We start from the raw sequence: 14,738 nt of genomic DNA on the forward strand, positions 1-14,738 counted from the left end.
GATCACCAATTGATTGTAGATTATAAATATACTTTCACCTAATTGCATTTGTAACGCCCCAGAGGTGCATTACCACCTTTGCACCTTGCTACTATCTCCTATGGTTAACCTAATGTCATCCTATGTATTCATTTCTAGGTCCTGCAAAATGTGTATTCATATTTCTTATTTTGTAACTGTTTACGTGTAATGTGCCTGGTTCAACAGCAGGTGGCAGCATAAATGGCAGAGCTACAGGGACAGAGAATGGAGCCTTTCCTTCCATTCTAACCCCCCTCGGTGGTGTGGTGGGCGTTGCCCCACTTGCTGCAGGGAGGGAGGAGAGTCCAAGTTAGAGTGAGTTCAGTTTACCTATTAAGGGAAGGAAGCAAGTGCCCGTCCCTGTTGAACGTGGCCTTGCCCAGGCCAGCCGGAGCACTTCATCTCAGCTGGATATGGAAGCCACAGCTTAAGAGCCTCAGGAGCCAGGAGAGAGAGACTCCCTGGTATAGAATAATTTAGAGACAGACTAGAGAAAGAAGTTGCAGCACCCAGAGAAAGCTAAGTGACATAGCTATCTTGTCAGTACAGCAGAGCCAGAGAGCAACAAATGTAGCAGAGAGGAGTTTGCCTGCCATCATTAATGCCAAAGCCTGCTGGAACCAAGACAAAGCCTGAAATTGTTTGGAGAAATGTTTATTCATGTAAAGCTGTTATCAACTTCATCACAAGGTCTGGACTCAATTTATTCCTTCATCAGCTACCCCCTTTGCTCTGCTTCGGACGACAACGCCTGGTGTCCAGCGTATCCAGGTAGGAGCACCGTGACACGTGCACCAACATTAAGGGACATTTAGGCCACCCTACACCACTCTGGCATTCCTATACCTGGGTACCATCCCCAGTATCACAAAAAGGCTTCACTGCAACAGGCGTCACAACAAACATTTTCTTTAAGGGACCCCATGGCCGTGGCCGTGCGTCGCACATTCAATTGCTTAGAGTGCCGTGGCAAATTCTACTTAGATCTTGAGATATTTTTTTCTCCACTAGGCACCTATCCATTCAATGTGTACAGAGTTCTAGCCCTTTGCAAAGTTAACCTAGTCCTGTTGCAACAACTTATCAAAAAGTCATATGGATGTGACATGGATGCAAAGCACACATGAAATGAACCTACAAACACCACCTAAGGACTGCTATAAGCAGGGTCATGTATTATATAAAATGCCAACCCTTGATGGCTTATCACTGGTGCAGAGATCCAAACCATTTCATAAGCTGGAAATGCAACCTGTCAGCAGGAACTTTTAACGTCCCCCTCAATACGTCTCAAAATATTCAACCAAGTCGGGCAAGCTTATGGCAAGCCCCCTTTCCCACTGAGGAGTTGACTGTCTGAGTCCTCAATAACATCAGGAAGGCTCGTGTGCCAAAATGATGCCGTTTTATCCTTGTGTGCTCTGATGCTCGATATGAGTCATGTTATATACACTGCTCAAAAAAATAAAGGGAACACAAAAATAACACATCCTAGATCTAAATTAATTAAATATTCTTCTGAAATACTTTGTTCTTTACATAGTTGAATGTGCTGACAACAAAATCACACAAAAATTAAAAAATGGAAATCAAATTTTTCAACCCATGGAGGTCTGGATTTGGAGTCACACTCAAAATTAAAGTGGAAAAACACACTACAGGCTGATCCAACTTTGATGTAATGTCCTTAAAACAAGTCAAAATGAGGCTCAGTAGTGTGTGTGGCCTCCACGTGCTTGTATGACCTCCCTACAATGTCTGTGCATGCTCCTGATGAGGTGGCAGACGGTCTCCTGAGGGATCTTCTCCCAGACCTGGACTAAAGCATCTGCCAACTCCTGGACAGTCTGTGGTGCAACGTGACGTTGGTGGATAGAGCGAGACATGATGTCCCAGATGTGCTCAATTGGATTCAGGTCTGGGGAACGGACAGGCCAGTCCATAGCATCAATGCATTCGTCTTGCAGGAACTGCTGACTCACCCCAGCCACATGAGGTCTAGCATTGTCTTGCATTAGGAGAAACCCAGGGCCAACCGCACCAGCATATGGTCTCACAAGGGGTCTGAGGATCTCCTCTCGGTACCTAATGGCAGTCAGGCTACCTCTAGCGAGCACATGGAGGGCTGTGCGGCCCTCCAAAGAAATGCCACCCCACACCATTACTGACCCAATGCCAAACCGGTCATGCTGGAGGATGTTGCAGGCAGCAGAACGTTCTCCACGGCGTCTCAAGACTCTGTCACGTCTGTCACATGTGCTCAGTGTGAACCTGCTTTCATCTGTGAAGAGCACAGGGCGCCAGTGGCGAATTTGCCAATCTTGGTGTTCTCTGGCAAATGCCAAACGTCCTGCACGGTGTTGGGCTGTAAGCACAACCCCCACCTGTGGACGTCGGGCCCTCATATCACCCTCATGGAGTCTGTTTCTGACTGTTTGAGCAGACACATGCACATTTGTGGCCTGCTGGAGGTCATTTTGCAAGGCTCTGGCAGTGCTCCTCCTGTTCCTCCTTGCACAAAGGCGGAGGTAGCGGTCCTGCTGCTGGGTTGTTGCCCTCCTACGGCCTCCTCCACGTCTCCTGATGTACTGGCCTGTCTCCTGGTAGCGCCTCCATGCTCTGGACACTACGCTGACAGACACAGCAAACCTTCTTGCCACAGCTCGCATTGATGTGCCATCCTGGATAAGCTGCACTACCTGAGCCACTTGTGTGGGTTGTAGACTCCGTCTCATGCTACCACTAGAGTGAAAGCACCGCCAGCATTCAAAAGTGACTAAAACATCAGCCAGGAAGCATAGGAACTGAGAAGTGGTCTGTGGTCACCACCTGCAGAAGCACTCCTTTTTGGGGGTGTCTTGCTAATTGCCTATAATTTCCACCTGTTGTCTATCCCATTTGCACAACAGCATGTGAAATTGATTGTCACTCAGTGTTGCTTCCTAAGTGGACAGTTTGATTTCACAGAAGTGTGATTGACTTGGAGTTACATTATGTTGTTTAAGTGTTCCCTTTATTTTTTTGAGCAGTGTGCATACAATGCATTCGGAAAGTCTTAACAGGTCCATTCACTTTTTCACATTTTGTTATGTTGTGGCCTTGTGCTAAAATAAAAAAATATTCAGGTTTTCCCCCATCATTCTGCATGCAATACCCCATAATGACAAAGTATAAAACAGAATGTAAGAAATTTTTGCTAATTTAATAAAAATAAAAAAATAAAATTCTGTATAGACATAAGTATTCAGACCCTTTTCTATTACTCTTGGAATTTAGCTCTGGGCCTCCAATTTCTCTTGATCGTCTTTGAGATATTTCTACACCTTGAGTTGAGTCCACCGCTGATAAATTCAGCAAAACAAAATGTGAAAAAAGGGAAAGGGTCTGAAGACCTTCCAACTGCCCTATTGCTGCATTGATACCACCAACCTCGGCAAATTTCCTCGAATTTACATCTAAAATGCATTTACTGTTTTATTGTTCATTAGTGAATGTATTTTATCAGCCCAAAAGAGTTTTTTTTTTTAAACTAATAATTACAAATCCAGAGACACTACAAAATGGCAAAAATGATTGACGTATGTACGTTAAAGCAGTTTAAGAAAAAATAAAATGTTGTTATAGCAATATTCCATATGTATTACGCTGGTCCTCTGTCTTCCGACAGATCATCAGACACACATTACAGCACTAAATTATTTTAGAATTTAAAAATATATATATATAAAAATGTATAAAATTCTGTACAAATTAAATAATAAAGCTATGAAAAAATTGTATACAAATACATAGCATAAAAAAACATCAGTGCATGATACGGGTATGCTCCCTTTGGGAGGATATTCTGCGGATTTTCTACCACTGAACTGTGAGCAGAATATCCGCAGCGTTTACAGTAGTAGCACGGTGGATGGCATTTTATGAAATCACATCCATAGGTCTGTGGATTCTGCATCTTGTCAATGTATGAGGTGCAGTTCCACAATGGATTTTGCCCATTGCAAATTGTAGGGATAAATCTGTAGCAAAATCCACGACACGTACCCTGTGCTTATATACACAGCGGACATGATGGTAATAAAGAGCATTTACAGCCGGACATGTTGTTTTTAATTGCAGATGGCAATAATTCTAGTGCTGGGAGGGCAGCGGTTACATCTTCGTTGGCAGCTCTTGCATGGCTGTTGATGTAAGGTCACTAACAGACGAGGAGTCAATAGGCTGGAAGGTTCTGCTGTTGATACGACTAAAGTTCATATGGCTTTGGGAGAAGTCCGGCTCAGCCTGCAGTGGTAAAAAGTCTGAGCTTGGCACAGTGTTGGCATCAAGCTTTGCCTGGTGAATTAAAGAAACAAATAACATTAAGAACGTGAAGGGAGCCACTGGTGTTATATACTGGTCACAGCTGCAGTGTAGGTGCTCACAATCTACAGTCGTGGCCAAAAGTTTTGAGAATGACACAAATATTAGTTTTCACAAAGTTTGCTGCTAAACTGCTTTTAGATCTTTGTTTCAGTTGTTTCTGTGATGTAGTGAAATATAATTACACGCACTTCATACGTTTCAAAGGCTTTTATAGACAATTACATGACATTTATGCAAAGAGTTAGTATTTGCAGTGTTGGCCCTTCTTTTTCAGGACCTCTGAAATTCGACTGGGCATGCTCTCAATCAACTTCTGGGCCAATTCCTGACTGATAGCAACCAATTCTTTCATAATCACTTCTTGGAGTTTGTCAGAATTAGTGGGTTTTTGTTTGTCCACCCGCCTCTTGAGGATTGACCACAAGTTCTCAATGGGATTAAGATCTGGGGAGTTTCCAGGCCATGGACCCAAAATGTCAACGTTTTGGTCCCCGAGCCACTTAGTTATCACTCTTGCCTTATGGCACGGTGCTCCATCGTGCTGGAAAATGCATTGTTCTTCACCAAACTGTTGTTGGATTGTTGGAAGAAGTTGCTGTTGGAGGGTGTTTTGGTACCATTCTTTATTCATGGCTGTGTTTTTAGGCAAAATTGTGAGTGAGCCCACTCCCTTGGATGAGAAGCAACCCCACACATGAATGGTCTCAGGATGCTTTACTGTTGGCATGACACAGGACTGATGGTAGCGCTCACCTTTTCTTCGCCTCACTTTGCGTGCAGATGCGCTCACACCTGCCTGCTGCCATTCCTGAGCAAGCTCTGCACTGGTGGCACTCCGATCCCGCAGCTGAATCCTCTTTAGGAGACGATCCTGGCGCTTGCTGGACTTTCTTGGACGCCCTGAAGCCTTCTTAACAAGAATTGAACCTCTTTCCTTGAAGTTCTTGATGATCCGTTTCTTTGCAGGTCACCATGGTTAACAATGGAAGAACAATGATTTCAAGTATCACCCTCCTTTTAACATGTCAAGTCTGCCATTTTAACTCAATCAGCCTGACATAATGATCTCCAGCCTTGTGCTCGTCAACATTCTCACCTGAGTTAACAAGACGATTACTGAAATGATCTCAGCAGGTCCTTTAATGACAGCAATGAAATGCAGTGGAAAGTTTTTTTTGGGATTAAGTTAATTTTCATGGCAAAGAAGGACTATGCAATTCATCTGATCACTCTTCATAACATTCTGGAGTATATGCAAATTGCTATTATAAAAACTTAAGCAGCAACTTTTCCAATTTCCAATATTTATGTAATTCTCAAAACTTTTGGCCACGACTGTATATGCACATACTAAAATAATACCAAGGACACCGCGCTAAAACTCACCTCACACAAAGCCCCTTTACTACTAACTTCAACTACGAAACACTGCGATTTTTCCTGTGTCATACAAGCCTACCTTAGTCTAGGCACTGTGATCGCTGCACTGGAAGTTCCGGTGGTCCGGCGTGCTATACACGCAGTTGTAGGCGCTGATGCATGGGGTGCCTTCTGCGCAGGGGATCTGTGTCTCAGGTGAGCTGTTAGTACTGGAGTCTGCCCCGGCCGGTAGCAGAACTTCCAAATTTTTTTTTAAAAAAGTTCCTTCGCTCGTGCTCACAGCTGAGCGGGTGACGTCACCACTTCAGAGCTACGGATGGCCGTTAGTCCCACAATACCATCCAACGCGTTTCGAGTGAATTACGTCACTCTTCGTCAGGGAATCAGTGGGATACTGCTGTAGCTCCTCTTATATACACATCATACCCCTGTATTAACTAATCCAGCGCTGCTAATTGTTTCTCATTCAAAGCCAAACAGCTCGACTTCCGCATCCTCTGGGCATTAAGGTGTCCTATAAAATATCCACTGCGTTTCTTTTCTTGATAAGTTTTTAATATAATCTCCTTCTCTTATTTCTTTTTTTTAACTATTTCTAGCCCTACAAATGATGATCCTTCTATTCTTCCATTATGTTTTTCCTTAAAATGTCTGGATAATGGGTGTCCCTCTGATTTCTTCCTTATATTATATACATGCTCACTTATGCGTTTTTTTAAACATCTTTTTGTTCTCCCAATATAGATTTTCTCACAGGGGCATTTTATGGCGTAAATTACTCCCTGCGTATTACAGGTTATGTGATCTCTAATCTTATATTCATATGTGCCTTCTATATTCTTTATGGAGGTTTGTTTAATAGTACCCCCCATTGTTTTTCTACAGCCCATACATTTTTTGCAAGGAAAAAAGCCCTTTAATGAGTTTTTATTTATTGTTACACATTTGCTTAGGGCCGCACATTTTTTTTTGGTGCTACTATGTTAGGCTATTTTCACACTTGCGGCAGTGTGATCCGGCGGGCAGTTCCGTCGTCGGAACTGCCCGCCTGATCCGCCGTTCTGCCGCTGACTGAAAGCAATTGTGAGACGGATCCGGATCCGTCTCACAAATGCATAGCAAGGACGGATCCGTCTCTCCGCTTGTCATGCGGACAGACGGATCCGTCTTGTATCTTTTTTCACATTTTTACCGGTCTGCGCAGGCCGGAAGGACGGATCCGGCATTCCGGTATTTTGAATGCCGGATCCGGCACTAATACATTCCTATGGGAAAAAATGCCGGATCCGGCATTCTGGCATGTCTTCATTTTTTTTTGCCGGAGATAAAACCGTAGCATGCTGCGGTTTTATCTTTTGCCTGATTAGTCAAAACGACTGAACTTAAGACATCCTGAACGGATCGCTCTCCATTCAGAATGCATGGGGATAAAACTGATCAGTTATTTTCCGGTATAGAGCCCCTGTGACGGAACTCAATGCCGGAAAAGAAAAACGCTAGTGTGAAAGAGCCCTTACCTATATTGGCTTCTTTTTTATATACAAAGGCCGGGGTTGTTGGTATCATACCCCCTATTATTTTGTCTTCTTTTAAAATGTCCCAATATTTCCTCACTATTTTCCTAAGCATATATGTCTGGGCATTATATGGGATAATTATAGGCGGAATTTTTTTCATCGTTTTCCATTGTATTCTTATTACTTTTTTTACCTATTCCCTCTTTCTCTGCTACTTCTTCCAAAAGTACTTTCCTATCAATCAGTTTAATCGCATTCTTTTGTTCTCTGAGCTTATCTGCATTATAGCCCTTAGCTTCAAATTTATTATATAATATCTCTGCCTCTTTATCATATTCCGCCACCTCTGTACAATTTCGTCTAATACGGAGGAATTGGCTCCTGGGTATATTATCCAGCCACTGTGGTAGGTCACAGCTACCCCTTGTGATATAGCTGTTTGAGTCTGTAGGTTTCTCATATGGTTTTGTAAAAATATTATCCCCAATTATATAGATCGTAAGAAATGTATCTCGTTCCTACTATATGTTAATGAATTCTAAATAAAACTAGTTTTTATTCATCTCTGTTAAAAATTCCAAAAGTGCTGTTTCACCCCCCTCCCAAATAAAAGTCACGTCATCAATAAAACGTCGCCAGAGGACGAGGCCCGCCCGGAGCTCGCCATGGGGGTGTATAAAATTATGTTCCCACCGCCCAACATATACATTAGCGAACCCCGGTGCGAACCTCGTCCCCATTGCGGTACCCCACGTCTGTAGATAAAATTTTTGTTTATATTTAAAATAATTTTTTTGTAAAAATAATAAAATACACTCCCCTATGTATTCTACTTGGGTACTAGCCAGGTCACCTTTTTGATAAAGGAAGTGTTTAGCTGCTGCACAGCCTTTTTCATTTTCAATTACGGTATATAGGGACTTGACGTCCAATGTACCTATAATGTAGCCCTCTTTCCACTTGATGCCATTTAGAACCTGCAATATATGCTTAGTGTCCTTCAAATATGTCGGTAATGTTTGTGCACATGGCTGTAAATACTGATCCACATATTTTGACAGTGCGCTTGTTAGACACTCAACCCCTGATACAATAGGCCTTCCGTTTTATTTTTTTGCATCTTTGTGGATTTTAGGGTTCTGATAAAAAATTGCTATTTTAGGGTGTTTAACATCAATATACAGTCAGGTCCATAAATATTGGGACATCAACACAATTTTAACATTTTTGCCTCTATACACCACCACAATGGATTTAAAATGAAAGAAACAAGATGTGCTTTAACTGCAGACTGTCATCTTTAATTTGAGGGTATTTACATCCAAATCAGGTGAACGGTGTAGGAATTACAACAGTTTGCATATGTGCCTCCCACTTGTTAAGGAACCAAAAGTAATGGGACAATTGGCTTCTCAGCTGTTCCATGGCCAGGTGTGTGTTATTCCCTCATTATCCCAATTACAATGAGCAGATAAAAGGTCCAGAGTTCATTTCAAGCGTGCTATTTGCATTTGGGATCTGTTGCTGTCAACTCTCAAGATGAGATCCAAAGAGCTGTCACTATCAGTGAAGCAAGCCATCATTAGGCTGAAAAAAACAAAACAAACCCATCAGAGAGATAGCACAAACATTAGGCGTGGCCAAAACAACTGTTTGGCACATTCTTAAAAAGAAGGAACGCACCGGTGAGCTCAGCAACACCAAAAGACCCGGAAGACCACGGAAAACAACTGTGGTGGATGACCGAAGAATTCTTTCCCTGGTGAAGAAAACACCCTTCACAACAGTTGGCCAGATCAAGAACACTCTCCAAGAGGTAGGTGTATGTGTGTCAAAGTCAACAATCAAGAGAAGACTTCACCAGAGTGAATACAGAGGGTTCACCACAAGATGTAAATCATTGGTGAGCCTCAAAAACAGGAAGGCCAGATTAGAGTTTGCCAAACGACATCTAAAAAAGCCTTCACAGTTCTGGAACAACATCCTATGGACAGATGAGACCAAGATCAACTTGTACCAAAGTGATGGGAAGAGAAGAGTATGGAAAAGGAAAGGAACTGCTCATGATCCTAAGCATACCACCTCATCAGTGAAGCATGGTGGTGGTAGTGTCATGGCGTGGGCATGTAAGGCTGCCAATGGAACTGGTTCTCTTGTATTTATTGATGATGTGACTGCTGACAAAAGCAGCAGGATGAATTCTGAAGTGTTTCGGGCAATATTATCTGCTCATATTCAGCCAAATGCTTCAGAACTCATTGGACGGCGCTTCACAGTGCAGATGGACAATGACCCAAAACATACTGCAAAAGCATCCAAAGAGTTTTTTAAGGGAAAGAAGTGGAATGTTATGCAATGGCCAAGTCAATCACCTGACCTGAATCCGATTGAGCATGCATTTCACTTGGTGAAGACAAAACTGAAGGGAAAATGCCCCAAGAACAAGCAGGAACTGAAGACAGTTGCAGTAGAGGCCTGGCAGAGCATCACCAGGGATGAAACCCAGCGTCTGGTGATGTCTATGTGTTCCAGACTTCAGACTGTAATTGACTGCAAAGGATTTGCAACCAAGTATTAAAAAGTGAAAGTTTGATTTATGATTATTATTATGTCCCATTACTTTTGGTCCCTTAACAAGTGGGAGGCATATATGCAAACTGCTGTAATTCCTACACCGTTCACCTGATTTGGATGTAAATACCCTCAAATTAAAGCTGACAGTCTGCAGTTAAAGCACATCTTGTTCGTTTCATTTCAAATCCATTGTGTTGGTGTATAGAGCCAAAAATGTTAAAATTGTGTCGATGTCCCAATATTTATGGACCTGACTGTACATCGCCTCCTGTTTATGTAAAATACCCTCATCTTTCCCTTTCTGAATTAACTCTTGTAATTCTTTTTTGAAGATATCTGTGGGGTCTTTTTTTAAAATTTTATAGGTTCTATCATCACTTAGTATGTTTACAGCCTCTTTATCATACGTTTCTCTGTCTAGTATGACGATCCCTCCACCTTTATCTGCGGGGCGCACAACAATATTATTATTTTCTTGCATCTGTATTAGAGCTTCGCGTTCAGATTGGCTGATATTGCTCTTACTTCTATTTCTGTTAGATGTTCTTATTTTTCTGATATCTTTTGTCACTAGATTAGCGAAGGTATTTAGCGCCGTCGAATATTCATTAAGTGGGTCAAATCTAGAATTAGGTTTGAGGTTAGTGTGTATGACCTGATCATGCACCTCGACTGTATTTCTTGAGAGCTAGGCGTCTTAAAAATTTCCGGACCCCAATAAATGCCTCGAATTTGCTAAAGAGCGTAGTGGGGGAAAATTTAAGCCCCTTTTTTAAGATATCCTGTTCTCCTTTAGTTAACACATGGCTACTTAAATTGTAAATTTTTTGTCCTAGTTTAGAGTCATTAGGATCTAAATTCTCACCCCCCCCCCCCCCCATTGTATTGTACTATTTATTTCTTGTAGTTTTTTCTTCTTTTTGGTGAATTATCCCCCCCTGCAGCCCCTTTTGGTGAAATTTTTTTGTGGGCCAAGAAAAAAATCCTGTTTTACTGTTTTTTTTACTGTGATCTTATTACTCTGAGTATGTCTTTTTTCTTTAGGCCTCACTGTCCTTTCTATCTCTCCTCCTGTGCTATTGGTATTAGTGACCGTAGTATCATCATGGTTTTCCTGTCTGTTCCTCATTTCCCTTTCTGTTCTTACTCTACTATCTCTTATATCCTCTTCTCTGCTTTGTTCCTCACTCTCTACATTACCATCATTAGGTTCTAAAGGGTTGAATCTATTTTGTAAAGGGATTGTAGGTGCTTCTATGGGGTTATGATACATAGGGTTCCTACTATCGGAACTGTCTCCATGTGTTATATTTTCCCTCCTATCCAAATTTGTAGTTGTTACTGCTGTACGCAGACTGTATTTTCTTGAATTCCTATTTTCCAGGCTCTCTTTTGATACTCTGTCTTCACTATCCTCGTCCATATGCACGGTCATTAATGATATAGGTTCACGATTTTCTTAATTACATTTTTCAGGGCTATATTGATCAATCGTTTGAAATGTTTGTTCTATATCATTCACCTCCATATCTCCTACATTATATGGTACATAATCTCAATTGAATTTTCTCAGTTTTTTAATCTTTGATTTCCTCTTATCTTGAATACAGTCTATTTTTAATGATTTCTACTAATCCTTTAATATCCAGATGATCCTTCCATGGCCTCAGATCTTCAAATAATTGTTTGATATTGTCATTAGTGATCAGTAACCTCGGTTTTCTTTTCCTAATGATAAACTCTACCGCTTGCCGGGAAAAATCACAAAGCAATTGTTTCCATTCCTCCATAGTGCTATAGTCCCCCATATCACCTGATAATACCTTATAAATTTTCAGACCTTTGGGGATTATATTATATTCTAAATATGTCTCCAAGGAAGCGATCTCCCAGAGATCCCTCATTTCCAGAATTAGTAATTGCTCCAGTTGCTTAAGTGTATTTTTAACCTGTGGGAGATGATGGATGGGTTAATACAGGGGTATGATGTGTATATAAGAGGAGCTACAGTAGTATCCCACTGATTCCCTGACGAAGAATGACGTAATTTACTCGAAACACATTGGATGGTATTGTGGGACTAACGGCAATCCGTAGCTCTGAAGTGGTGACGTCACCCGCTCAGCTGTGAGCACGAGCGAAGGAACTTTTTTTTTTGGAGGTTCTGCTACCGGCCGGGGCAGACTCCAGTACTAACAGCTCACCTGAGACACAGATCCCCTGCGCAGAAGGCACCCCATGCATCAGCGCCTACAACTGCGTGTATAGCACGCCGGACCACCGGAACTTCCAGTGCAGCGATCACAGTGCCTAGACTAAGGTAGGCTTGTATGACACAGGAAAAATCGCGGTGTTTCGTAGTTGAGGTTAGTAGTAAAGGGGCTTTGTGTGAGGTGAGTTTTAGCGCGGTGTCCTTGGTATTAAATAACATTAAGAATATAACAGCAAGGCATTGACCCCCTATGCTCTACACATGATAGCGATATCTTTTGTACAGGAACAAAAATGGTGAATAACTACCCTATAGAACCAGGCATATTGCCTGGTAGGTTTGATTCTGCTGAATAAAATCATACCCATCTTGTCTCTAGTCGAGATATCTTCTGTTTTATGTTTATGCAAATTAGCAATATTGAGTACCAAGGGGCTGGCTGTAGCTATTGGAGCACCACTAATGCAACGCCCCTGTGTTCTGTTCACTCCTCCTCCACTTTGATTGACAGGACTAGACCTCTCGTCTAGCCCTGTGTTCTCGTGTCTGCGTTGGGGCTCACTAATATAATGTAACAAATAGCCATTGGGATTTTGCTCATGTGCTGTCATGAAGATGTGGGTAACGGCCCTCACTGGCGGCAGTGGAGCATCTGAACCAGGAAGGGAGGGCTGTGCAGGGAGGAGAGCATGCTCACCTCATGATCCTTCCAGGGGCTACACTAATCCCCTCTCAGTGAAGCCAACGGCGTCTTGTGCATTCGATTTGCTGCTGGCCGAGCTGCACAGACTCATCATGCACATGCGTCAGTCCACTTGGAGAGTGCTGGAAGGATCATGAGGTGAGCATGCTCTCCTCCCGGTACAGCCCTCTCTACCTGGCCCAGATGCTCCATTGCCACCAATGAGAGCCGATACTCGCATCTTCACGACAGCACATTAGCAAAATCCCAGTGGAATGCATGATTTTGCGAACACAACGATGGTGGACCACCAATAACTAATTGTTAAATTACATGCCTGCTACCCTGGTAGTTACGTCCATGGTTTGGTGGAGGCCAAATAGAGGTGACTCCAGAGAAATGAGCAGCCACAAGAGAGGTCTAGTCTGGCAAACAAGAGGGTGAGGAGAAGTTGTAGAGTGGACAAGGTCATTGGAAAAAGGTTAGCTGGAGATTAGGGAAGAAATACTGAAAGCAGCCAAATGCTATAGAGTTATGAATGGATCCTACCATAACTAAGCCTATGCTCTGAGTTACTGCCTTGGTCTGGTGCACAGTAAACAGGAGTTGTCCAGTATTTTCAGGCAGAAAATACAGAAGAGGAGCGCTCCTTCCCAATCAGTAATCCTAAGAAAGTGCTGGAGTCCATGCGGTTGCTTTTTGGTGGGCTTGGGTTGCATATCACTTTGGTTTTCCCTGATAGGTTTGCATGCAAATGATATCACACAAGGATTCTCTCGGGAAACACCACTCTTAGGGTACTTTCACACTTGTGGCAGAGGATTCCAGCAGGCAGTTCTGTCGCCAGAACTGCCTGCCGGATATGGCAATCCGGACGTAAACGGATGCATTTGTGAGACGGATGCGGATCCGTCTTAAAAATGCATTACAATACCGGATCCGTCTTTCCGGTTGTCATCTGGAAAAACGGATCTGGTATTTTTTTCTCTCTCATTTTTAAAGGTCTGCGCATCCGGATCCGTTTTGCTGGAACACTTGCATTTCAATGCTAATTAATGCCGAATCCAGCATTCCGGCAAGTGTTCAGGATTTTTGGCCTGAGAGAAAACTGCAGCATGCTGCGGTATTTTCTCCGGCCAAAAAACGTACGAGGGACTGAACTACTGATGCATCCTGAACAGAATGCTCTCCATTCAGAATGCATTAGGATAAAACTGATTAGTTTTTTCCGGTACTGAGCACCTAGGACGGAACTCAATACCGGAAAACTTTAACGGAAGTGTGAAAGTACCCTTATATGATAGTAGTCCAGTAAATCCCGAGTTTATGCAGCAGATGAGGGACATCAAATATTGTGCTGTCCTGCTTGATGGTGGTACATGACACTGCATTGTCTACACATAAAGACACAGTGACAGTCAATCACTGAAAGTCATCAAGACTCCACTATGACAAGAGTGGTAAATTAAACCCAGCATCACCATTTACCGGAGACAAGCTCTTGGTCTCGCGAAGGCACGCGGTCTGCAGCTCGGATTTTAGAGCAGCAATGTGCTTTTCGTGGAAAATGATCTCTCTTTCTAGAGCAGCTGCTTTGGTGCATGCGACCTGATAGATGTCCGAAAAGCTCTTAATCATGTTCTGTATGAAACATAAGAAGAATTGTGAAACCTCTATATACAGTATATGTTTATTCCATGGGTTAGTCTCTTCCTTAAGGCCCCATTACACTGCTCAAATGAGAAGAAGATCATCGGGAAGGAAGTGTTTCTTCCCGACAATCCTCTGCTCGTCAGTGGAGGAGAGCGCTGCATTAACATGATTCCTCATACAGAATCACTGTTTGCCGGCTGCAGAGGGCTTAGATCGCACAATCTGCTGCCGGCAAATGATTTAGCTGTCCACACCAACGGTTATATCACCCGATGAACAGGTAATCAGCGGCACCTTTACAGCGCCAGGTATTTCTGTGAAAAACATAGATGAT

General features: G+C 42.7%; 1 protein-coding gene across 1 annotated transcript in view; it reads right to left on the reverse strand.

Moving 5' to 3' along the window:
- Positions 1 to 3,225: 3,225 nt before the first annotated feature.
- The window catches only part of CCDC171 (coiled-coil domain containing 171), an 84,097-nt gene continuing 72,584 nt past the window's right edge, over positions 3,226 to 14,738 (reverse strand). The window contains exons 23-24 of the mRNA XM_040417248.1: positions 14,240 to 14,392; positions 3,226 to 4,356 (exon numbers count right to left, since the gene is read on the reverse strand). Coding sequence (XP_040273182.1) covers positions 4,174 to 4,356; positions 14,240 to 14,392 — 336 coding nt within the window. The 3' untranslated portion in view covers positions 3,226 to 4,173. The remainder of the gene's footprint in view (positions 4,357 to 14,239; positions 14,393 to 14,738) is intronic.

Source organism: Bufo bufo, chromosome 2 (genome assembly GCF_905171765.1).
Source record: "Bufo bufo chromosome 2, aBufBuf1.1, whole genome shotgun sequence".
Classification (NCBI taxonomy): Eukaryota; Metazoa; Chordata; class Amphibia; order Anura; family Bufonidae; genus Bufo; species Bufo bufo.